Here is a 23,059-nt window from a genome sequence, read left to right as displayed (position 1 = left end):
AAGCGAAAACATATGGTGAAGACATAAACATCTTCCCCCTGGGGCCCCGGATTTCCCCATCATGTTGCCTTCAAAGCAACTCTTCTGAGCCGTCTCTGACGTCATACAGTCGAGAGTCCTCCTTCGGCCACGTCTTATCGATCCATCAGAACGAAGCGAGCCAGTCCGACTTCGTGTCTTGCTGTTTTTCCTCTCTTGGAATCTTCCGGCAGATGCGATTTCTCTATGCGCATCACCGGAGCTACTTTTGCTTGTATGGACCAGCGACCGAGACTGCTAACTTAGGTTACAGTCAATCGGAGGGCTACAACATATTTTGTTCTCGTGCCATAGCATCGATCGCCCACCCCATTGCAGCTGCTCTCGGAACACGATAACTCGCAAAAAAAGTTTCCAGCCGTATTATATGGTCCAGGACTGAGAAACGTCCTAGTGGCGTCGTCTCGCACCCAAGACCGCCATGAAACATTGTATATTCTATACACTCCAGTTTGTAGGTCAGTTGTACATTTCACTTTTACTTTTGGCTCTTTCTATCTAGTATCGTTCAGCTCACCGACGCGGTGCGAAAAGAGAGTATCGACCATTGCTCTCAGAGCTGGATACCCCAAAAGTCTTTTCAATCGTCCTCGCCGGAATACTCGAACTGGTTCATCAGCCTATCCATCTTTTGCTCTAATAACTGCAATCCCACGGGCAGACTTCCGAACAGGCTACTGATAAAGAGGTCGCGGAGCGGCCGGCTGTAATCCCTCAAAACGGGGTACTGCTCCCGTTCCCGACCGCGAATATGAACGAAGAAGTTCTTCGGCTCTTTCTCTCCACGCGCTGGATCGCAATATCCGTTCCAAATCCTGTCCTTTTGTGTCTTGTTCAAGTTCGGTGCGTCGTACGGAGTGGCGGCTGGACGATGCAATAGCTGGGTCCCCGATCCGCTCTCACCGATCTCAGTACGGAAGTCCATGAGTATTACGATCGTCTCGTCCTTGACACGTCGCGCGATACCATTCTCGTCTTTATACACGATTGGCGGAACGGTGAGAAGTGACCCGAGTTCGTGCGCAGCGCTCTCCTCCTTTGCCTTAGTCTGCCAGGCGACGATACCTAGACGTTCCCGATCGTATGGCTTGTCGAGGTCGCCGAAGTAATGAACCATGAACCCGTCGATGACGGGCTGATTATGCGCGCACTGAATAGCAGCGCCGACGAACCACGCCCACTCGAGCAGATCAACCGGTATCTCGTCGAGTGTCCTCGTCAGGGTATGGAAATGCGTCCAATGGACGAACCGCGCGCGGCAGAATGTTCGGATTTTGGGGAGTAACGGGGACATAGGGTCAGGGCAACCATACTGTGGACCGAGCAGCGTCTCGAGTATAGCTGCGAGTGTGACTGCATGCACGTGGGTCTTGTGTTCGTCCATGAACTTTCCGTGAACTGAGAGGGCAGCCTGATCTCGGGAAAGGATGAAGAGCAGGCGACTGCAGAGCTCGCCCTGATCTCCGCGATTGTGAATAAGGTCTTTAAGGATCAAATTGAGCAGAGTGTTCAACGCCGTGTTGTATACCTCCTCGTTAGCCGTCAACGCGGTAGCTGCGGCAAGGGCGAGAGCGGGCTCCGATGGGGCCTTGGTCTCCACTTTATCGCCAACGATAGCAGTCACGACCCGCATGTGATGGTTAACGTCTTCGGCTGCGAGACGTGTTCCTGCCTCATTGTTACATAGCTCGAGGGCAGCGCGCGAAGCGAATGCCGCAAAGGCATGATCTTCATATCCAGCATAGAACTTGACAGGACTGTATTTCGATACACAGAATAACTTCTCGGTCGCGGATTGGACTACCATGGAAGGGGGTAACGTAGACCAATACTATAAAGCGTTGGTCAGTCGGTGAACAATGGGGAAAATGGACGAAACGGTGCGAGACACTCACTGGTCTCCCGAATCGTTGAAGATGTTTGATACTGAGCGCTTCTCGTGCCGTTCTGATCTTGATTCCATGCGCCATCTGATTAAAGCCAAGATACACGAACGGAGGGAGGGGCAACAATGGCCTAACCAAGCGGCTGGACGAGTTCCGTGGTCCCGATGGCTCGCGAAGATACCTACTGGGGTCCGTATCGAGGAGAAGAAACCAAAACTGAACCTTGGTGTTCAGAGTGTCTGCTGCTTTGAGGATCCTATGCATGGCGATGAGAGTAATGTGCGACAAGGGATCTATGTCAACAGGCTCCGTCGTTTCGCCGAGTGCAGCGCATTCATCCAAAGTGAGGAAGAAAGTATCGTGTCCGAGTGCCACCAGCTTGTCGTTGAGATCATTGAAGCCCTTGGTGCAGAACTTCTGGAAGAGTATCTTGTGCCAGTCGACAGACGTAGTGAGAGGGAAATCTATTTTCTTTGGGGACGTAGAGGTGCGGGAACTCATTTCTTTGAGGCGCGTTATCCACTCGCGCTCCGACTCTAGCCAAGACGTGTGGGTTGATAGAACGGTGGTGGCGCGAGCCATGGCTAGTTGTAGAAGTCGTCTCCTAGAGCTTTGTTCTTCCTCCCCAGGTGCAGGATGATCCCAGTCGGCCAGTATATCTTTCTTGGAAATATCTATCGTCTCGGAGATGACCTCCATCAGCGCACCCAAGAAAGCAGCGGCCTGTTCTTCGCCCTAATTGAGACATTGATCGTGCGCACAAGTAAACAATTACCATTCCGCAGACATATGAGAAATAAACATACCTTATAGTGTTTCGTCCGGGCATGCAGCGCGAAGAACTCCTGTGGAGGTACATCACCTGGAGGCCACCCAGACGTGGGCTTAGCATCGTCTCGGAAGCACACACTGACGAGAGGATGCTACAGGAGTGATACACCAAGCCAAGCGTTAGATGTACGCCTAGAATATATTGTATGACACACTTACTGTCTTTGAAAGCTCCTTGACCAGACGTGATTTACCAGAACCGCTAGATTGCACGATGGGAATGACGCGGCCGTAGTGTCTCTGCGGTTTGTAGTCCGCCTTGCATAACTCGAAGGCAGTCATGAACCGCGTCAATGCCCCTCCGATGTACTCTTGCTGGAAACCAGCGTGTAACAAAGCATCTCTGATATTCCGATGTCAGCTACGCTCGCATCGTATGGTGCCACAAGGAGAAAGTGACACTTACAGCCTGTTGAGCTCCGATTCCGGTACTGAAAAGATATCAATCGTAGTCAACCACACATTGGGCCAGGATCCGACAACGTCGATTGGTGCTCACCACACGCAAGTAGAAGGAACCGTGGTAGAGGATGTTTGCCGAACAGGAAAACGGCGTCCTCCCTCAACGGCCTTCCTGTGTCTGTTAAATGGAGTGCGTCAACTAGCTCCTTTGGCGGACCGCTGCAGTTGCTATCCGCTACCATCCACGTCCGAACAATTGTTATCATTAGCCCTATGAAACCGTGAGCCTCTGAGACGAACTGCTTCGCGATAAAATCCTTTGTCGTAGAAGACGTTGAGTAGATCAGGTGCGTGTCGGACTCAGGGAGGGAATCCAACCAGGCTGCAACGGCTTCCTCGCCTGCGACCGTTTGACTGTGATCCGAAGTTTGAGATGAAGGCATGATAGAGCAATGTGGCGACCTGAGTGTAGCAAAGGTGGAGGAAAAAGCCCGAAGTTGAATGCTGAGCAGTGAGGGACCCTTATCCGGAGAGCTTTTTATAAGAGTGCGAGCAGCCAGAACGGTTGTTCTCAGAGAAAGCCTTCGTCTCGAATCTGTTCCCTGTGAGAGAGGGAGATTACACGCATCTGATAACCAGTTACCACAGCCGTTTCATGATCAGAAATCTTGTCAAGCGGTTTTTCCTGCGCGCAACCGTCTGGCCCGGTGTGGCGAGATTTGTGGCGGGCAACTGGAATATGTTGATAGAGAGAAGCTACCTATCTATTTGGCACATAAGGCCTCTCCACATCATATCTCCATCCATACATATTTCCATAGATGTTCGAATATATTTTCTTGTCATGTTTGAGCTATACGAACCAGTGCGAACTGGTCTGCTTTAGGATGCGAATGGCGGTGGCTCGATGCTCTTCCGTTGCTACCATATGGCAGAACGCTACAGTGGTGTACTCACGCTTCGTCCACAGGAGCTACCGCGGCAGCGAACTTAAACGGTCTTGGCTAAAAAATATGTGTACAAATAGGTTCAGTCATGTATGTATGCGTATAAGTATTACAATGCTGCAGTACTCATGAGGGGTATACCGAGACATTAGATGATCCAGTACAGAGGTGCGCAGACATGGGCATAAGCCGATCCAATGCAAAAGAAAGCAAGTGCCAGTAGCCAGACTGCTCGCATCGAGCGACACAGGAAATAAGAAAATAATGACAAGCCAAGAAATAAACACCAAGAAATTGTATGCTGGGTTTAGAACGCCCTAGCCTACTCACGATCATCGAGTCTACGTTCAGGAAGACCCATCGATCCCTCCAGTCGCCCCCGTCGCTGCGATCCTCGACTCTGCATCTGCCTGTGTATCGCAAGTGATACTAGTACCTGCACTGTTCACGAGCGGGAGTGCGAAGCACTGCGTGGATGCAGCGCAGGCGGTCACTTGCCAGGTGCCACCGGAGCATTGAGCGAAGCCACCACCAATACAGGCTGAGTCTCCATCTGTCGAGTATGAAGAGCAATCAGCGTGAGCTACTTAAGTTTGTACCCGAGTAGCATGAATGAGGACGCACCACTGCATGAATCACTAGCGCTAAGGCTAGCGAACTGCGCGTTCATGGATTGAGCAGTTTGACCATTGGTGAGTTGGAAGCCTGAGCTCGCCGAAGAAGACGTCGCGCTTGCAGCCGAGCTCGCAGCGCTCGAAGTCACAGCTGCCACATTCGCCGCCGCACTTGCTGTCACCGCGGTAGACGAAACACCTGATGCAGCAGATGCAGAAGAGGACGAGGATCCGTCACCAGTCAATCCGCCCGTCGCCCCCGTAGCCGCAATCCTAGCCTCCGCATCCTCCTGTGTGTCACACGAAAGGCTTGTTCCGGCTTTGTTCACGAGCGGAAGAGCGAAGCATTGAGTAGATGCTGCGCAGGCCGTTACTTGCCAGGTGCCACCGGAGCACTGAGCAAAGCCACCACCAACGCAGGCTGAATCACCATCTGTTCAATGAGTGATTTCGGGTTAGAACCTGAACGGATGTAAGCAAGGGACAGAAAAAAGTACGCGCCGCTGCAGGAGTCGCTGGCACTAATGCTGGCGAATTGAGCGTTCAGAGTTTGGGCGGCTTGGCCGTTGGACAGTTGGAAACTCGAAGACGACGACGAAGGTGAAGAACTGGACGAAGTGGCAGCGGTCGGGGTCGAGGTCGAAGATGCGGCCGCTGCACCTACGGCGCTGGAAGCCACAGCGGCAGCACTCGAAGTGTCCGCCGAGGAAGACGAACTTGAACTCGAGTTAGAGCTTGAACCTGAAGAGCTGGAGACGGTCCCCGGGCTCGAGACCTGGTCGACCAACTGCGTCCCATCCGCAATCGGTCCCGAGGGATTTGCGGGGCAAGATCCTGCAGGGTTCACAGCGGAGGTCATGCCGAATGGGATCGTGCCTGCATCGCCGACAGCGAGATTACCGACAAAGGTCGTCTCCGAGGCACCTTGGAATTGACATTGGAACAACCCATTGAGTTCGGAATTGGTCGGTGCAGATTGGCAGTAGGGGACTGCGAGGGAATTGGGCTAGTGGAACAGAAACATAACCGAGAGTGGGTGACAACGGTACACATGGTTGCATATTTGGACGAGGAGGGACCATGTGATCGTCGTGGCGAAAATGTTCAGAGGGACAGTGAGAAGACAAAACAGTGGGCAAGGCAACAAGTCACGCACCGTATTCCGAGGCTGCTGGGCAAAAATCTGGGCAAACTTGATCATGTCGGCATCGTTGTTGAGGGACTTCGCGAGCGTGATCATAGTGTCGGCACTATCCTGCTGGTCGCAGTTGCCTGCAGCAGCAAGAAGGGTGCCGAACGCGTTCACAGCGATGGTGTTGCATTGAGCGCCGCCACCGGCAGCATCCTGAAGATCGGTCAAGCCGTCAATCACACAAGTGTCGTAAAAATAACCCATAAGAATGGAACACTCACACAAGCGGCCTCCCACTTTTTCGTGGAGTCGGAGGTGGTTTGGGCGATACGCTTTTGAACTCGGGCTGGTGCAGCAAGAGATGCAGAAACTGCCGCGAGCGTAACAAAAAGGGAGGATATTTGAACCATGTTCGTGAGCTTGGTGGCAGAACGAGAAAGGCTTGGCTTCTCAAAGTATCAAAGACCCGAGAGACCAGCGGAGAAAGAAAGAGAAACTAGCGAGCGCTGCTCGAATGATTGGAAGATTAAGAAAAAGAGAAAGGAGAGGCGGGGTGGAAGGAGTGGCTGTTTTCGACTTGACAGAAGACCTCGCGGACGACAGACTTATATACTGTATCTGGCGGGGCACCGTGCCTGGATCTCCATAGCACGGACAGTGGTGCCGAGCGCGAGGGAGACCGGAAGACACACGAGACCCTAGCATTCTTCTCGACTTGGTAATTCAGGTAGAAACAAGAACAACCGAACAATGACGATCGTGGATGCCTTGGCAAGCATTGGGCGATGAATTAACCCCACGGGTCGATGCCAGTAGAAGCGCCGTGGTTACAAGGACAAACAGGCCCACAAAAGAGAATGGAAACGTCGTCTCAAGCAAGACAATGACTGGCCACGCGAGAGAAATGGCTCCCCTTTGGGCGATGCGTGGCAAGGCAACCGGGAAATGCCGGGGCCGGGTCAGGCGGAACGAGGGCGAGAGAATGACAACTTTGTTTTGTTGCGACTCAAACCCTGACTCAAACTTGACGGTCATCTTTCTCTCAAGCAACGAGAGCTCTTTTCGTTCCGCATACCCCCAAAACCTGTTAGGACGGGATTCACGGTGCGTGCCACCGCCAAATCGCTTTTGGAGCGATCCCTGGATTTCGTCAAGTTTCGATCTACCTCGAAACCGAGTCAACTCGGTGTCTTGGAGACCAGCTTCCGTGCATTCCTCACTATCACAATCCGCGTACTGAACGGCACTCGAGGTCAGGTTGACACCTTATGGATCCTACTCGATCATTGCTAACCCCTCAAATGTCTTACAGAGCCAATCGCTGACATTTAATTATACATTCTTGCCCTCCGCCGCCTCAGAAATATGCACCAGGCAGTCGCGATACAGGAGCTCTTGGCCCATATTTTTGACTATTCACGGGAGTCAGATAATGCGCGCAACTCAAGGGTGTGCAAGACGTGGATGGAGCTCGCCCTGAACGCCTTGTGGAGGAAAGTTCGGCTACGAAGCGTCTTCAAGGCTCTCACAAAAATGGAGGCCAGAGAAGTACTCTTCTACGATTTGTGTTGGTCGGAAACTGTGAGTAGTCCTTGCACTCCGTCCCTCCGCTGCACGCGTCTACTCTACAAACGAAACAGCTCTCAGAATAGACTAAAGTCGATTTACGTTTTCACCGACGTTCCCTCATAGAGTTTTACGGAGCGACCTACTGCCACGGAATGGTCCAAATTTCTTCAACGAGCCCCTCGTGTTCGCGTTCTCAAGGACGAGTTCAGTGTCGACAAATTCCGGCTGTCCTTCGATGCTCTCAATGGGTGACTTTCCGTAGCAGTCTAGGAGTGTTCCTTGACGCGCAGAAGCACAGATATGAGGGCCTCAGCCAATCAACAGTCGCTCTGAGCCTCCTTTCTGTGATCTAGGCGTCTGAAATGTGCACAAACCCCCTACGGAAAGTCACCCAATGATATAGCGACATCGCGTACGCAAATTCCTATATTCGCTAACCTCCGAGAATTCAGAGGCTGCGTTCTGGGTCCCGCGCTGCGCGACGCTACATTCATGCACGATTCAGTGAGATCGTTGATATTCTTCCTCGATGAAGTGTACGTTGAAGGCGTCGAAACCCCCTGGCCCACTGCAGATGAATTTAAGGTCTTCGTGGATACAGTCCTGGACAGGATGCCCTTGATAGAGAATCTTGAGATGAAGACCGATCGTTCCCTTCCCAATGATTTTGAGCGCCTGTTATGCAACCTTTGCTTGAGGTTACCCCGACTCTCGAAACTCACGCTCCCGATATACCACTTCACTCAGAAAGTAGCAACTGCCCTTTCACGCTACGAGACCCTCAATGTTATCGTCCTCGACTCTGACATAGATGAGGATAATCTCTTGGAGCCTTACTCGCTCAGCGGCGTCGAACCATTCGCCTGCGAACTCCAACCGAATGCCTTTCAATCTCTTCAACACCTCGCATTTGCCGCTACCTTCGAGGACGCATCCTCCTTTCTCACCCAGGCCAACTTTCCATCGACAAATATCCTCTCTCTCCGTATTCACATCGTCCACGAACGAGAACCAGAGAAGAAAAACGCGCTGCCCTCTTTCCTGGATGCGCTCTCCAGAAAATTTACTTCCCTCGGCACACTGGAAATAATGCTTGCCCTCAGCACTGACGATTACTTCCCTCTTCCCCCTCCCAAGCGTACTTTTTCAGACATAGTCGATCTGCTCCCCTTCTCCCGACTTACGAATTTTCGTATCCAAGACGCAAACCCGCTGCTTGCTACCGACGCGGACGTTCAGGCCCTCGCATCACGCTGGCCATCGCTCAAAGAGTTCGCACTCGATCATTGCCCGTCGACGGAGGAGATCCCCACTCTACCAGCTACCTCGCTCATTCATTTCGCTCGCCATTGTCCCAAGCTTCGAAAATTTGTCGTATACGTTGACGTTCTTAGTGACGACAGCTCTCAACCGTCCGCATTCACGTTCAACGGAAGTTGCACCAAGATACCTCGTATGCTGAGCCTCGAAGAACTTGACGTAAGGTTTTCACCCGCTGTCGGCACACGATATCGCTTGCCAAACGAGGCCTTTGTCCCGATTTTATGTTTTTTGACGTCGCTGCTTCGAGATCCTTCGGTTCTGAAATGGAGTATGAATGGAGATGATCAAGATCTCATCGCACAAGGAAGGAGCCCTAGCGCACGTGTACAGGGATGGGAGACAATCAGAGCAATGATGTCTTTGTTGTTCGAAAAGGAAATGGCGGTCATCGCGGTCGAGAAGGACAAAGATGAGTATAGAAGGAAGTATGAGGCGATGCTGGGTCGTGTTTAGGTTAGTGACACTGTTCTGTTATCCTCATTTGTTTGTCAAAACGGAGATGAAGCCTTCTGATTCGTGTCGCTTTGCGCTTTCTGTCTCCAAAGGTAGATCTGTGGGGATAGCCTCGTGTTCGCATCCAGTGTGGCGTACGGTGCCACGATCCGACCTTATCGTTATACCAATCCTTTGTGACTACCAACTGAGGCCGGTATTGTTCAAAGACGTTGTTATCGCTTGATTCCTGTTCGATAGTCCAGAAAAGTAAAACTAGGAATGAGGGAAGCCTCGTGCCCCTTTCGTGTCCCTCATTCTACCAGAGAACTATCTTCGCGGCATCCACTGACCTCTTGGGCCCGATGTAGGCCATGGAAGGAGACGAAACAAGTCGTACAACTATGGATGGACCGGAGAAGATTCGGTCTTCACTTCGACTTTCTTGATGGTCAACTTTTTTGCGAGCAGCAACCAACCCCACGTCTGGACACGGTCTCTGCTCCAGACACTCCGCGCAGCTCTACCTCACGTTTCACTCACTGACAGCTCCTTCAGTCGTCGTAGAAGCGCCTGGAACAACACGCCAAGTCACCTCATCCGGGCTGTTCGCTCTCATCCCTACCCGCGATGGATCGGAATCGACGCGAAACCTAAGGTCAGATCGTCGCCCTGTGATCACGGTTGCTGGTGGCTTATATATTTTGACAAAGGCAGCCTATGCACTCGGATCCCGCCATGACTCCCATTTTGTTGGCGTCGAGCATCGCTCTACGTTGCTGGCAGTAGCAATATAAATGACCTTGACACGTACTCACCTTTTGGAGCCTACGGTGCCCCACAAGGGGGCTACCAAATCGGCCACAGGAGTCTCTTTTGAGGCAGGGAATTTCCTGCTCTTTCGAAGATCCTTGCTGTTTATCTTTATGTCCCCTTCACCCTGTTTATAGTTTCTTGTGTCGAGTACCCGAAATATGCTGCTGATGTGGCGTCGTGAGCCACATCTCGAGCGCCTCTTCTCACAACCTATACCGGTTGAACGGTCTACCCCTCCATCCTTTGATTGCGTTTCATGCGAAGTTCAAGCTCTCGTCGGACTCGGAACAACGGACCAATGGTACTTGGCCACGAGCACTATCGATTGAACTGTTCCTCATCCTTCTGGATCCCAATATCTTTCGCTTCGTATCCTTGACTGTAAACCTTGACTTCTGCTGTGTTTGTAACATGTTTAATGCCGCCGTAGATGTACACATAAAAGACATTGTAGACTCGAACATATATACTTGCCTTGTCCGTTTCCCCAAATTTCCCCGCAGATGTACCCGTCTGGAGCCGTAATCTAATCAGCAGCGAGATCCTGTGGCCCGATGAAACGAGTTTCTTATCCCGTCAAACGAGCTCAAAATTTATGCCATCATCGGTGCAGCGTGTACGGTTTACCTTTGCCAGCCATTTGCCTTGAGCCTCCTGGACGACGACGCCGACGACGACGACATCACCACCCCAACACGGGCCAGCCATCTGTCAAAGCCAGCTAGCGCGTGCTTGTGCCACCACAACCGTACCCATCGCCCTCGATCCCCTCCGACGCAGGCCGCAAGCTTTCTATAAGCAGCATCCTCGCTCTCCGTCCCCACATCTACATAAACATTCATCTTCGCCACTCTTTTCTTTTTTTAAACTCTTCTCTCTGTCGATGATCTCAGCGCTGCACTTGTCTTCACCATCGTCATGACCTCAACTACATCTTCACAAGCCAAAGCGGCCGCATCCGAAGTCGTCGAGGCGGTCAAGGAAAAGACTCCATTCCTCAGTCCACAAGTCTCGTCGTACTTTATCGCTGGAGGTGTCGCTGGTGCTGCATCGAGGACGGTCGTCAGTCCTTTAGAGAGGCTAAAGATTATTCAGTGCGTAGCCGTTCACCGCTTCGTATTTCTTTTGCTCCGTCTGCACCGGAGCCCCGATGGAGTTGGAGCTGATGGACTTTGTGGCGGCGATGTGGGCATGGCAGACAGGTGCAGTCGACATCGAGCGACAAGCAGTATAAGGGCGTGTTCCGGTCGCTCGTGAGGATATGGAATGAGGAGGGTTTCAAAGGATACATGAGAGGGAACGGGATCAATTGCGTGCGGATTATACCGTACAGTGCCGTGCAGTTTACGACATATGAACAGCTGAAGAAGGTGTGTCCCTTGTCTTTGTCGTTCTATAAACATCATCGGGCCCTGTTTGGTCTGTCTGTAGGAGAAAGATGGAGAAAGTTTGCAGAAGGGTGCGCAGAAATGTTGATCTTGTGTCGTCTATGTTTCTCCCCATGCAGTTCTTCACTGGCAATGGCACGAAACAACTGGACACCCCGACTCGATTAGTCAGTGGAGCCTTGGCCGGAATCACATCTGTTTGTGAGTTAAAACTTTGTCTCAGGTCTTGAAGCTTGTAGCTTGAATGTAGCTATTAACAATTATCGGTCGGCGGAACAGGTACGACATACCCACTAGACCTCATTCGCTCCCGTCTCTCCATCGCCAGCGCAAACATCTTCAGCGCCCCTCCCTCCCCTCCCGGATCCACATCCTCACCCTCCAATCCTACCGTCTCCTCTTCAACCTCAGGCCCCGGCGCCACCGCCACATCATCCTCATCCGCATCCTCAGCGTCATCGAAACCGGCCCTCTCACAAGCCTACCACTCCGCCGTCCGATCACCTTCAGAACTTACAATGTGGGGTATGACGCAAAAGGTGATGCGCGAAGAAGGAGGCGTGCGGGCTTTGTATCGCGGTATGGTGACCACGGCGCTAGGTGTGGCGCCGTATGTGGGGATCAATTTCGCGTCGTATGAGCTGTTGAGGGGATATCTTACGCCGCCTGGGAAGACGAGCGTGATGAGGAAGTTAGCATGTGGTGCTCTTGCTGGTGCGTTCTTTCTGTGACCTCGAGGGGTGATATGGCGCTGACAGGGATTTTCAAACTTCTATTTTGATGTTGTGGCGTGGCGTATTTAGGCGCTATCTCACAGAGTCTGACATACCCTTTCGACGTTGTGCGTCGGAAAATGCAAGTCGTTGGTATGGGCGCTGCGGTGGGATATCAATACAATAACGCCTACGAAGCCGTCCGCGTCATCATTCGACACGAGGGTATCCTGGGGATGTATCGAGGATTGTGGCCCAACCTGCGTATGTGTCTCCTTCTGTCCACTCTCTTCCCTGTTTGCGTGCGTCGACGTATGACTGATATATCCTGGGTCGTTACGGTCGGTCAACAGTGAAAGTGGCGCCAAGTATCTCCGTGTCGTTCTTCTCGTACGAGCTCGTCAAGGATTTCCTCCTCAGCTAGTTGAACACGTCGTGATACTGGCCTTCGGATCTTTCTGTCTCTCCTTGCACCAACATTCTTATTCGAGATCCATCATCTCCTTCCCGGCCCTGGCCACCACCACCACCACCATATCCACATATCTCCTCACACTCCAGAACCTACACCACGCCCCGCCCACCAACCTACTCATTTTACGTATCCCACTAGATGCCTCCCACTGTCCCTTATCATCGATCGCGCGATTCTTCGAAACCTCTACCGTGCGAATGAACTTTGAACACGCTTCAATCTTCATACTTCATAATTATTATTTTCTCTTTCTCTCGTCCTAACGCGTCCAGTCCTGTTGTGCTTCTCCGGCCGTATATACATAAGTTACCTACCTACATCATTTGATTTGCTATCTATCTATCTCCCGATTATATGATCATAAGTGGTGGTTTGTGAAATAGATCGTTTTGAATATCTGGCTAAGTTTGAGATATTGTCTCTGACGATCCTTTTTTTCTTTATCTTTTGGGACATGTCCCGACTCGAATGGACCTCCTTCACGAGTGTTGGTGATTCTCGAACCTTTGCATCATGTTAGTATCGTAATTCTGTGACTTCGAACGTATACGATGTGCTTTAGAGCCTCGTCGTATTGGCGGGGTAAGGCTTCAGGGCTAGGGCGATGAGAGATGTGCATTGGCCGTATCTGTGGCGAGAGGATATGGAGACATCGGGAAACTTCTGATATATAGACTCGTATTTATGATGATACAGGGTGGTCACGTCGGTTTTCGAGTTTGAGTAGCTATTGAGTGGATATATCTGTATGTGGCATACGTAGTAGCGTACTCCGTTTTACATAGACATCGTTCAATGCAGTTTGCCGTTGTCTCGTGGATGACGCGGCGTATGGATGGGAGTGGAAGCGCAGATGAAGGGAACGGCAAATTTCAGTGCCCCTGAAGTCCATGTATATGTCAGCCGTAAACATAGAGGCGATTGACCGCCTGCTATCGAAAGGCATATGGATTCGTGTGGCTCGCCAATTCATGGAGAAGGATGAACTCATAGGAGCAGTTCTCGGCCTACAGAAAGCATCACTGGCTCGTGCCGCTCCTCTGGACCTCGAAGAACGTATCCGCCAACTTTGTAATCTCCTCATTCCCGAGGCCTTTTAGACTTTCTACGATTCCTTTGATCTGTGCACAGCAATATCAGTATCACAGAAGACACACAGCCTGCGACGTCGTTCAAGAGAGAACATGAACGTCTCACCAAATCCTCTGGCAGTCCCTTCTCCGTCCTCGCATATACATCTAGCCCCGGTGGCGTAAACAATGTCTTCTCGAAGAACGTCACCGCCCATTCCTCTCCATCCTCACCGGGCGGGTTATACCCCAACAGCTGCCACTTCGAGCTCGCGATCATCAACCACCCCTTTCCCCGCCACTTGAACCTCGTAGGTGCCGACTCTGGCGAGGCAAGATCCAAGGTGTCCACGCCATTGATCACAGTACGTGGTTTGCTTGGTGGAGAGGAGAGGGAGCGATATTCGACTATGTCGTTGAAAGATTGGGGAGAACCGGAGGGGGTATAGGTAGGTTCGGTGTAGGATATTGTTACGTCTTTTTTGTTCTACAGAACAAGGTTGGTGTTAGTGTGATCTGCTATTCGTAGGGAATCATTAAGTTGGCCATGTCGCCTCAGTGAGTATACAACTGACTTTCCACAGCGGCAAGGTAGAATGTGTTACATGCCTGTTAGGGGAGAGACGTCAGTGAATCGGAGCAACGACCAACAGTTAGAACGCGCAAGTCAGCCCGAGAGACTTGTGTCCTCGTACCAAGTGCCTATGATGTGATCCAAGCTGATGCTCGGCTGGAAGCTCGTTGTGTTCGGAGGGTTCAAGGTAATCTTTCTGGTAGTGGTAGTCATCGTGGCAACGGTTCAAATGGCGTGAGGTCACAGCACAATCCCTAGCTCAACCTCGATTGCTGAGGATACTGAGCGGAGCAGGGCAGACAATATTCTAGCAAAGATGTTTTCTAAGCGACTCGAACAGCTGACAAGGAGGAGAGAAAGAGCCCGGAGGGAGTATGGTCTGTACGAAGTTCGTCTGTGTGCAACCGAACTATCCTGCGTCATTGAGTTCAAGAGCCGGATAGTCGGAAGAGTGGCACACAACTCTTCATGCATCGTGTGGCACCTGCGTCAAGAACGCTCCGAACTTGGATCAAACTTGGATTGTTTGTAACAGTCGCCAAAGACACAACAAAAACATTGACTGACAGCAAAATCGTCCACAAAAAATTTGGTCACCTCGTCCACAGAACCCATCAGCTTCCTGTCTCGTTCGTGGAGGCTTTTTTCTTCACAGCCTCTCTCAGATCTCCTGCTCGCGGCGGTCCTCGTCGGTTTTGATAACCTTGTCTTTCGCCTTTTTGAACGCTTGCTCCTCCATCTGATGAGAGTACTTCCATTTCAGCTCTACATTCTTCTCCCGAATCTTCCTGAGCAAATCAAGCCTCTGCACTTCAAACCTTTTGAGAAGTTCCGGGACGTGGTTATGCGCAAGTTTAGCGAGGAAGATAGCAAAGTTGAAAGCGCCGAGGACGTTGTAAATGTCGAAGGCTTGACAATTGCGGTCTAAGAGGTGAGTTCCGCCCTTTGTTGGATCATTCCTCTGGTGTAATCATGAGCCTTGGTACGCGACAAATAAGAAAAAACCTTACCATACGTTGATCCCCCTTCTCCTCCCAGCCAGCTTGTACCACACCCACAGTGCCCTCCGTGTATAAGCTGAATATTAAAAAGTCCTCTACGCCACATGCTGCAAGATACTTGAGAGCGGAGACTGTATAACTTCGTACTTGGTTTGGCCCTTGGATAGAAAATACGTCCTTTTCTTTTTCATGTTTTGACACAAAGACCGGAAGAAAAAGGTCCCGGAAAAGGTTCATAAGCTCATCCTGCCTAATCGCTTGGAAAAATTCGGTAATATATCAATATGGCGGAAGGGAGTGGAGACATACACTGGGTCGGTAGTTCGTGTTCAACTGCGCTCGGAGACTGAACACTAGACGGCGAAACTTGATTCAGAACAGAAGAACAGAGGTAAGCTATAAGTACTCAGTGGAGCAAGAAAAGCGAAAGACAAACGGGTCTGCGAGCTGGCCATTCGTTGTGGAAGATCGGTCGATTCTACTAGGTACTCGTGGCGGGCCGACACGAACGGATCGCGAGAGTCATTTGTTCGGGTCAGACGACCAGGCAGACATTGCAGCGTCTCTATCATCTTACTTTGAGATGCAGAATCTTTTTTCTTCCTCCCAAGGATGTCGAAAATCGTGAAGTCATTAATGTCGTCCGTCGTGTAAGGATTCTCGAAGTCGAAGAAGTCTTTGATTTGGACCAGCCCTATATTATCGACAGTTCCGGTCGACGGCTCCCACAGAGCCCGTTTCATAACCGCGTCTGGGTCGTCCTGCGATTTCCACACAGCGCGGGTGGTAAGATCCCGAGCGACCTCCGCATTCGCTGCCATAATTCCGAGTTGTGGATCTCTGGCTTCGTCGTTGAGGTTGAGAAGGACAAAAATATCAAGTTCGAGGTTCGCGCGATGCTGCTGGATGGTTCCTGGGATCCTTGTTCCCCATTGGAACGTGACGGACTCGGCTCGCGCGCCCTTTTCTTGTTTGGCCATTACTGCGTCAGCGAGGGTGTTGCGTGGCATCGAGATCGGTACCTCCGAACTAGTATGAACATCTCAGAATTAAATTTGGACCCAATGGAAAGGAGAGATGACGCACAGGGAGAGTCGGTTTGTCTCGTCTTCTCCGTCAAAAAAGAGTCGGATCAAGCGCTCAAACCCGGTTCGCATCATAGCCTCTGGAACCTTTACCTGCTCTGAAGCCTCTTTCATTCGAATCGCATCTTTAACAACCCGCAGAAGATCTTGTAGACGATGCTCTAGGAGCTTGATAATATGGGGTCCGTGATGACTTGGATTGGTAAGCGCCTTGGGCAGTCCTCGCGAACCGTATGTTGGCGGTGTAGTTCATGAAGCAAGGGTTCTAAATCTGGTTCTACCTGAGGAAGGTCCTCCTTGGCTGTGTTTCAGTAAGTGTTGAACAATGCGTGAGCAGGAGTACATGTACGACAGTTACCCATGTGATCGGCCAGCCCAGAGCTACAATGTAATCGTATTCCTTACAGTACTTGACATAGGTTCCACGGTCATGGTCCTGGGCTAAAGTTTCGTATGCCTCGGGCGGAGCTTTGCTTTCTCGCAAGACATTGCGATGGAGTGTCCAATGGGTCATTTGATCAACCTCTCTAGGGTTAGATGAGGAGGCTGCCGCAAATCTATGTTGGTCGAAGTACTCAGGTCAGAATAATACGGCTGAGCTGGGGTCCGCGCATGAACTCACAGAGTCTCGTCTATCGTCGAGCTAGCATGGGCTACGAGTTCAACGGCACCCACAGATCCCACATGCCTGTGGAGTAGTAACGGATAATATGGTTAATCTCGCTTTCGTTGTGATTCAAGTCAAGGGTAACGATGACTGACCCCAGGTTTGACAGGGCTTTGCTGCTGGCCTTCCCTGCATCCGAGCTACTGTTTTTGCTTTGAGATCTAGCCTAAGAGGACACATGAGTTATGTAGTATTGCAACATGACTCGTGGTACCTACCTCCGCTGGCGAGTCCGGTGACTGACTTGCTTCTCCAGTGGCGGAAAGACTGTACGTGGTGGAGATAAACAACAAATGAGCGAAGAGTAATAGAGTGGACCTACTTATAAATTGGCAAACTCTCGACCCAGGCAGAAATTACTTCGTTCACAGGGGCGGCTTCAATTTCGGGAAGGATCTGATCAGCGCGCCAGGAAAGAGCCAGCTGCATATCGATGTTCATCGGTGAGGATTTGCTCTCGTGAATCGCCTGGGAGGTTATGCATGCAAGATTCTGGGGCAGAGAGTGTAGTACACGGGTAAGATAGAGTGCTGCTATCGGATTGCGCATGTCGAAGACACCATTCGAGGTTGTACCACCCGCTTCTAACGGAGCATGTACAAGGTGAACCACCGGCTAGAAAGGTAACAAAACTCAGGGAAAGGGGCGGGAAAGCCGCCAGAGAAAAACTCACAAGGGCCTGGTCTAACTGAATCATATCTTTCTCTAGCCAAGCAAGAACGAGATGCAGAGAGGAACCATGTTCTCCGAAGGTCAAGCCAATGATAGGTTCGTGGATTCCGACGGCACGTCTGTGGTATAGCGCACTCGAGAGCGCGTGGTATATATTGCGTTGCTCGGCCATGACGAAAACGCAGGCCACGTCTGGTTGTAAGTCTTTATCGATGAAGATGTGGTTGTCGCAACCGTAATGGAATATCTGAGTGTCGTCTAAGTTGTCTAAGTTGTCCGGGTCGTCTGAGTGTTCCTCCTGCCACTTGCGGGTCTCAATAGGACAGAACCCAGTTAAAGTTGCCCGGGAATATCGCGGAAGAAGCTCATACAGCGAACTCTCTGAGTCAAGGTACGGATACCGCGGCAGAACGAATTCAAAATATTCTCTATGAGAGGAAGTGAGTAAATAGACCAATAATATATGACAGCGATGACCCATTGCTCACCGCAGAATTAAATCACGCGACTGTGCGAGGAGTACGCTTTGAACGAGTCCGACGAACAAAGGAGCTCTAGGATTCGGCCCTCCCCCGAAGAAGTAGTGTGCGGCGCGCATCGCAGAGACTGCAGACAGTACAGTATCGAGACTCTGAAAAAGATTCATGTCTTGCGTCAGGCTGGAGTCAGCGTACTGTTCTGGGGTCGCAGCCTGCAGTTCATCGAGTAGCGATCTTGACGAGTCACATAAGAAGGGGTATGGGCCCTAAACGCATTTATAACTCAGTTCCGGAGAGAAGACATGTCAGTTACCAAGAACCCACCATAGTAAGCCAACTTGGCAGAGGAATCGTTAAGGCTTCAATCGTATCTATCGCGAGTTGTGGCCAGGATATTGAGCGAGGTGACGTTGCATCTAGCTTGTGCACGCATAGGTTTAACGGAGCATACGAAGTCAAAGGCATGATGCGCAGTGGTATTGTAGTGGGTAGGAGACCGGCAAAATCACGACTTAAGCTTTTTAGAGGAAGTGGACACAGATCAATAGCGGGAGAAGAACCGTGTCACTGACAGCGTTTGTTCCAAGATGGGCTTCAATTGTGGCGACAAAGGAGCTCGCGGCAACAACGACACGTGGCTTCCCGGGTGACTGTGGCCCCGGAGTGTCCCGGGCTTCGAAAGATCGTCTGTCGCGACGAAAAAAATGACACGCTAAAATCATGAAAGAAAAGAAGGAGGCTATACTAATAACATACATCAGCAGCAGCAGCAGTTAGGCAGAGCGAGGAAGAGAGCGTCGAGTTCTGATCAATAAAGATATATATACAAAAGACTCAAAAGGTCGACGAGAGTGAAAACGAAGAAGAAAACATTCCACAAATAAGCAACAGTCCTTTGGTTGTGGTATCATTAGTCGTGAGGGATAAGTTCTCGTACAGTGTCCATCAGCAGTATTGACCGCAATGAGATATAAACAGATAATCGGAATGCCAACGAGATCAGACGAAGTCCAAAACACAGAATATGACCGGGATATGTCATCGATAATCCGCAGTGTTTTCGGGCGTTTCAAGGACAGCCAGTGCATCCATTCCTTCCCCATACCCACCATACCTCGCTACTGATCCAGGGCTAATGTTTGCATACCCCTGCCCATGCGCTTGCTCACCATTCTGATACGCCACAGGCTGGAACGGGTTATACCCAGCAGATCTGACAGACGTAGGAAGTAAGTTAGACGGCGAATCGGGATCTATTGGTAGATTTGAGGGTGATCCAGAGTGGAAACGCAGGAGCTGTGGCGGAGGCGATCGTGCTTGTGGTTGTGGTTGCTGTGTCGGAATTTGAGGGAGTTGCCGTACATGAGGATTGGAAGTTGTTCGTACATGTGTTATTGTACTAGATGATGGCGGAGAAAGAGGAGCAGGCGGAGAATATGGCGATACAAGGGGCTGCCCAGGAGAAAGAGATGGTGAATGCGATGGTGAGAGTATGTGCGAGGAAGTTGGCTCGTATGACTGATTCGAGTACTCTCGCGTATGCGAACGCGTATAAGAAGAGGTGTAGGGAGGAGACTGAGTGGATGGCTTGAAGGAAGGTGAGAATTCTGCTTGCGTAGCGGTTGGAAGAGATCCATGTTCAGGCGATGTGTCCATGAACTGACGCGAGAGGCCAGTTGCCAGTGCGGGAGACGTAGAACTCGATCCGTTTCTCGCATGCCCGCGATGCTGAACATATTGGTCACCCGACTCAGGAAGATACCCGAATTCAGCTTCGTTTCCCTCTGAAATCACTGAGCTCGAGGACTCCTGTCTGTTGTATATTGTTAGGTCGGGTGACGAGGATGTCACAGAGAATGAAGCGAACGGAGGCGGTCTATTTGCGCGCCCCTTCTTCATCGCCGAGCTTGTCGACTCTGCAGAAGCCTTGTGTCCGAGACTTCTGGGAACGGCGTTGGGGCTCCGTTGTAGATCGGGATTGGAGTGCTGGGTGTGAAGCGGTATTGCAACGGATGCTGGGGAGCCAGTAGATGCGAGTGCCACACTGGATGATGAGGGGACAGAGGCGATTGTGGATAATGCGGGATGTCTCGATTGGTAAGGGTGATACCAAGGCGACTGCATTGTTGCCGAAGGCTGAAGGCTTTGGCTTGATGACGAAGAAGAGGATGTCATGAGCTGGGGTGGTGGCGGTGGCGGTGGCGGTGGCGTAGGTTGTAGCTGTGGAGGAACATACGAAGCGAATGGCTAATCGAGAAACACATCAATGGTCCATACTCATCATGTTTTCAGAAGGATCAACTCACATCTTCTCTCCATGCAGCAGGTGTGGGTGGTACTACCTCTACACTGCTTCTATCTCGTTGTTTAACTGTGCCTGATGCTTTCGGCCAGTCTTCCATGTCCTTCGGACTCTGCACCTCGACTTCTCCTTTACCGTACACACCATCTGCTCTCCCTACGCTCGCCTCTACCACCGGCATCGAGGTTGCATGAGCACTCGAGCTCTTGGAAAAAGAGGCCGAGGTAAACAATGAGCTTCCTTGACCGCCACCATGGGTTGATGACTGTGACGATCCATTCGTGGCCTTCGTCGAGAACGTCGCCTCCGTTCCAAGAGTATCAATCGTCCCCGGTCTGATTCTTCCCGCATTCCCAGGGCCTCCGGCACCACCCCCTACACCATACGCTCCCTTGCGTCCCTGCCCTTGCCCTTGAGCATACGATGACGGCCCAGAAGTAAACGCAACGGATGCGGATGGCGATAGGGTTCCTGACCTCGCCGTGGCATCCGTCGCGATAGACTTCACAGTGCCAATCGTCCCTCCTCCCGCTCCCCGCATTACCTGGACACCGCCATCCTCGAGAGGTTGAGCCATGTTGGCAGGACCGTATTCGTTCCCATCTGCTTTTCTAAGCATCGGAGGTGGTGACGAAGACCTTCCCTGCCCAGTGCCAAATGCTGACGGAAGAGGCGGCGAAGGTAATGACGGCTGTAGTATTGGAGGAACTCTCGACCTCGCACCACGAGCTCCAGGCAAATTAGACTGGGACGCAACCCCGGATCCCACGGTAGCCTCAGTCCCGATAGACATCACCGTATCCTGTCGGACATTCCTCCGCTCCCAACTCGATGGTGGTCCACCTCTCTGACCGGAACCAGAACCCGAGGCTTCACCAGGTCCAGGACCACTATGACCGCTCCCACTGGCCGTACCCGTCATGCTGCCCTTACTCGCTCGTCCACTCTTACCACTACTCGTGGGATGTGGCGTCGAAACCGACATCGAAGCAGACGGTGATAGAGCACTGTGTGTATTGATGCTGAAGTTTTCTCCTGTTTTGGATATGAGAATGACACTTGGTGGGGCCTCGTTTGATTCGTCCTCTCTCCGGTCGTAGTTGTCCGTTGGATCGGTGTCCACTGCCAGTGAGTGAGGAGGGTGGCGATTGTGATTCTTCTGATCCCAAGAATCACCGTAGCTGCGGTAATCGAAGATGATGTTCTCCCGGTCTTCGTCGTCCGGCGGAGACGACAAGTTCGAGATTGGGACGTACGGTCCTGGGCCTCTGCTCACACTGGCTCCAGTCCCTCTAGGCCCACTAACGGGTCCGTACACATGTCCCTCCAGATCCTGTTCATCGTGGTCACTCGGCATCCGGTTTGGCGCCCTGTCGACCGTAATTCGTGTGGTATCGTTCCCGTTTCTCGTCCTTGTCCTCCTTCCTCTAGAACTCCTTTCACTGGATGGCGTCCCTCGACTCCTTCCGACACTATGAGCCCACCAACTCCTCCAACTACTCCCTGCTGTACCCGACCCCACGCCAGTCTCAGCGTCCGTCCTTCCACTGCCACTGCCACTCCCGCTCCCTGCTATAATGCCATCACCACCAATCGCATCCTCATCAATCGAAAACCCATCACTCGTCTGTCTCTTCCTAACCGGCATAATCCTCCTCCCCCCAAACAACGCCTTCATCGGCCCCAAAACCCACTTATCCAGCCCCCACTCAATCGCAGCTCCCCTCGCCCGCGCCCTACTTCTCACACTACCTTTCCCCGTGGTCCCACCCGTATTTCCCGTATCATTCGTCGCAAACGTCGCATTCGACATACTCGATCCGGATCGAGTATGAGACATCATCGGTATCGAGGCCTCGCCGTCCTCGTCTCTGCGATTATGCTCCCGAGCCCGATCTTCCGCCGCGCCATCAATGTCCCACTCTTGCGCCCTACGCGCACGTTTGACACGTCGAGCGCACGAGCAGCCAAAGATAGCGAAGAAGGCGGCTATAGAAAGGAAGAAATGGGACCATTGGTAGGGAAGGGCGTGATGTTTGCGGTAGTGTCGGTACAGGTAGAAAGTCGTGAAGCCGATGAGGAGAACAAGGGAGACAGAGATAGGAAGGGCGATTTGGAGGGCAGACCAGGAGATCGGTGGGGGGTTGGCGACTGTGTCAGAAGGGGGAAGATAGATAATCAGTCACGGGACATATATTGGGGTATACACAATCGAAAGGGGGTGAAGAAAACCGGTTATGGGGATTAGGAGAAGAAGAAAAGGATATATACCGTTCATCGCATTCTGTACATCGAACTTTCCTTGAGAGTCCAATGGAATAAAAGCCCACTTTGGCACGTCCACGGCACTCTTCGAGACATTTCCTGTCCCATTGTCGTCGAAAAGCGGATACGACTTTGCTGGAGCCTTCCATTGGCAATCACTTGTCCAGTTACGATAACCTGGGAAGTTGGGTAAAAGGTCGGGAAGGTCTTCGGAGTCATCAGAATCATCAGAGAAGTTGGGGTCCCAGATTTGAGGGCAGATGGTGCAGGCAGAGACGAGGTTGTAGACGACCGTGTTGCTGTGTGAAAAGTTATAACAGTGATGAGTATGGGACCAGAAGGTTCAATAGAAAAGGAACAAGAACGTCGTTCAATGG

At 51.5% G+C, this 23,059-nt stretch overlaps 6 protein-coding genes across 6 annotated transcripts; 2 read left to right on the top strand and 4 right to left on the bottom strand.

Moving 5' to 3' along the window:
• Positions 1–527: 527 nt before the first annotated feature.
• Positions 528–3,647, bottom strand: STEHIDRAFT_150135 (uncharacterized protein). The gene is made up of 6 exons (XM_007309705.1): positions 3,256–3,647; positions 3,163–3,187; positions 2,916–3,099; positions 2,732–2,848; positions 1,935–2,660; positions 528–1,870 (listed from the first exon to the last, which is right to left on the bottom strand). The coding sequence occupies exons 1-6, from the start codon at positions 3,599–3,601 to the stop codon at positions 620–622; spliced, it is 2,649 nt and encodes an 882-aa protein (XP_007309767.1). The 5' UTR covers positions 3,602–3,647; the 3' UTR covers positions 528–619.
• Positions 3,648–4,168: 521 nt separating this feature from the next.
• STEHIDRAFT_150134 (uncharacterized protein) lies at positions 4,169–6,473 on the bottom strand. Its single transcript, XM_007309704.1, has 5 exons — positions 6,133–6,473; positions 5,876–6,064; positions 5,221–5,725; positions 4,730–5,152; positions 4,169–4,658 (listed from the first exon to the last, which is right to left on the bottom strand). Exons 1-5 carry the CDS (start codon positions 6,259–6,261, stop codon positions 4,453–4,455), a joined length of 1,452 nt encoding a protein of 483 aa, XP_007309766.1. The 5' UTR covers positions 6,262–6,473; the 3' UTR covers positions 4,169–4,452.
• A 1,439-nt stretch (positions 6,474–7,912) lies between these two features.
• On the top strand, positions 7,913–9,196 carry STEHIDRAFT_162083 (uncharacterized protein; the record flags this gene model as incomplete). Its single annotated transcript, XM_007309703.1, has 1 exon — positions 7,913–9,196. One exon carries the CDS (start codon positions 7,913–7,915, stop codon positions 9,194–9,196), a length of 1,284 nt encoding a protein of 427 aa, XP_007309765.1.
• Positions 9,197–10,763: 1,567 nt separating this feature from the next.
• On the top strand, positions 10,764–12,909 carry STEHIDRAFT_125356 (mitochondrial carrier). The gene is made up of 6 exons (XM_007309702.1): positions 10,764–11,085; positions 11,190–11,361; positions 11,499–11,580; positions 11,659–12,093; positions 12,183–12,356; positions 12,446–12,909. Exons 1-6 carry the CDS (start codon positions 10,910–10,912, stop codon positions 12,514–12,516), a joined length of 1,110 nt encoding a protein of 369 aa, XP_007309764.1. The 5' UTR covers positions 10,764–10,909; the 3' UTR covers positions 12,517–12,909.
• A 358-nt stretch (positions 12,910–13,267) lies between these two features.
• On the bottom strand, positions 13,268–14,563 carry STEHIDRAFT_86348 (uncharacterized protein). The gene is made up of 4 exons (XM_007309701.1): positions 14,333–14,563; positions 14,213–14,246; positions 13,765–14,124; positions 13,268–13,688 (listed from the first exon to the last, which is right to left on the bottom strand). The coding sequence occupies exons 1-4, from the start codon at positions 14,422–14,424 to the stop codon at positions 13,587–13,589; spliced, it is 588 nt and encodes a 195-aa protein (XP_007309763.1). The 5' UTR covers positions 14,425–14,563; the 3' UTR covers positions 13,268–13,586.
• A 4,348-nt stretch (positions 14,564–18,911) lies between these two features.
• Positions 18,912–22,407, bottom strand: STEHIDRAFT_150131 (uncharacterized protein). The gene is made up of 2 exons (XM_007309700.1): positions 20,422–22,407; positions 18,912–20,362 (listed from the first exon to the last, which is right to left on the bottom strand). The coding sequence occupies exons 1-2, from the start codon at positions 22,258–22,260 to the stop codon at positions 19,154–19,156; spliced, it is 3,048 nt and encodes a 1,015-aa protein (XP_007309762.1). The 5' UTR covers positions 22,261–22,407; the 3' UTR covers positions 18,912–19,153.
• Between the last annotated feature and the right edge of the window lie 652 nt (positions 22,408–23,059).

The sequence above is a fragment of the Stereum hirsutum genome (genome assembly GCF_000264905.1).
Source record: "Stereum hirsutum FP-91666 SS1 unplaced genomic scaffold STEHIscaffold_18, whole genome shotgun sequence".
NCBI classification, from domain to species: Eukaryota; Fungi; Basidiomycota; class Agaricomycetes; order Russulales; family Stereaceae; genus Stereum; species Stereum hirsutum.
Note: the sequence above shows the minus strand (reverse complement) of the source record. Positions and strands in the feature narration are given on the sequence as shown.

What these genes read in the sequence shown, in the direction of transcription:
- STEHIDRAFT_150135 (XM_007309705.1), bottom strand. Translation starts at nt 3,601, where the DNA reads ATGCCTTCATCTCAAACTTCGGATCACAGTCAAACGGTCGCAGGCGAG. An exon ending in GTTCCTTCTACTTGCGTGTG is followed by an intron (nt 3,188 to 3,255) that starts GTGAGCACCAAT and finishes ATATCTTTTCAG; the next exon opens with TACCGGAATCGGAGCTCAAC. An exon ending in GAATCGGAGCTCAACAGGCT is followed by an intron (nt 3,100 to 3,162) that starts GTAAGTGTCACT and finishes TCGGAATATCAG; the next exon opens with AGATGCTTTGTTACACGCTG.
- STEHIDRAFT_150134 (XM_007309704.1), bottom strand. Translation starts at nt 6,261, where the DNA reads ATGGTTCAAATATCCTCCCTTTTTGTTACGCTCGCGGCAGTTTCTGCA. An exon ending in CCCAGCAGCCTCGGAATACG is followed by an intron (nt 5,726 to 5,875) that starts GTGCGTGACTTG and finishes CTGTTCCACTAG; the next exon opens with CCCAATTCCCTCGCAGTCCC. An exon ending in TGCCAGCGACTCCTGCAGCG is followed by an intron (nt 5,153 to 5,220) that starts GCGCGTACTTTT and finishes CTCATTGAACAG; the next exon opens with ATGGTGATTCAGCCTGCGTT.
- STEHIDRAFT_125356 (XM_007309702.1), top strand. Translation starts at nt 10,910, where the DNA reads ATGACCTCAACTACATCTTCACAAGCCAAAGCGGCCGCATCCGAAGTC. An exon ending in GAGAGGCTAAAGATTATTCA is followed by an intron (nt 11,086 to 11,189) that starts GTGCGTAGCCGT and finishes TGGGCATGGCAG; the next exon opens with ACAGGTGCAGTCGACATCGA. An exon ending in GGCCGGAATCACATCTGTTT is followed by an intron (nt 11,581 to 11,658) that starts GTGAGTTAAAAC and finishes TCGGCGGAACAG; the next exon opens with GTACGACATACCCACTAGAC.
- STEHIDRAFT_86348 (XM_007309701.1), bottom strand. Translation starts at nt 14,424, where the DNA reads ATGACTACCACTACCAGAAAGATTACCTTGAACCCTCCGAACACAACG. An exon ending in GATCACATCATAGGCACTTG is followed by an intron (nt 14,247 to 14,332) that starts GTACGAGGACAC and finishes CTCCCCTAACAG; the next exon opens with GCATGTAACACATTCTACCT. An exon ending in CTACCTTGCCGCTGTGGAAA is followed by an intron (nt 14,125 to 14,212) that starts GTCAGTTGTATA and finishes CTTGTTCTGTAG; the next exon opens with AACAAAAAAGACGTAACAAT.
- STEHIDRAFT_150131 (XM_007309700.1), bottom strand. Translation starts at nt 22,260, where the DNA reads ATGATGTCTCATACTCGATCCGGATCGAGTATGTCGAATGCGACGTTT. An exon ending in CTGCTGCATGGAGAGAAGAT is followed by an intron (nt 20,363 to 20,421) that starts GTGAGTTGATCC and finishes TTTCTCGATTAG; the next exon opens with CCATTCGCTTCGTATGTTCC.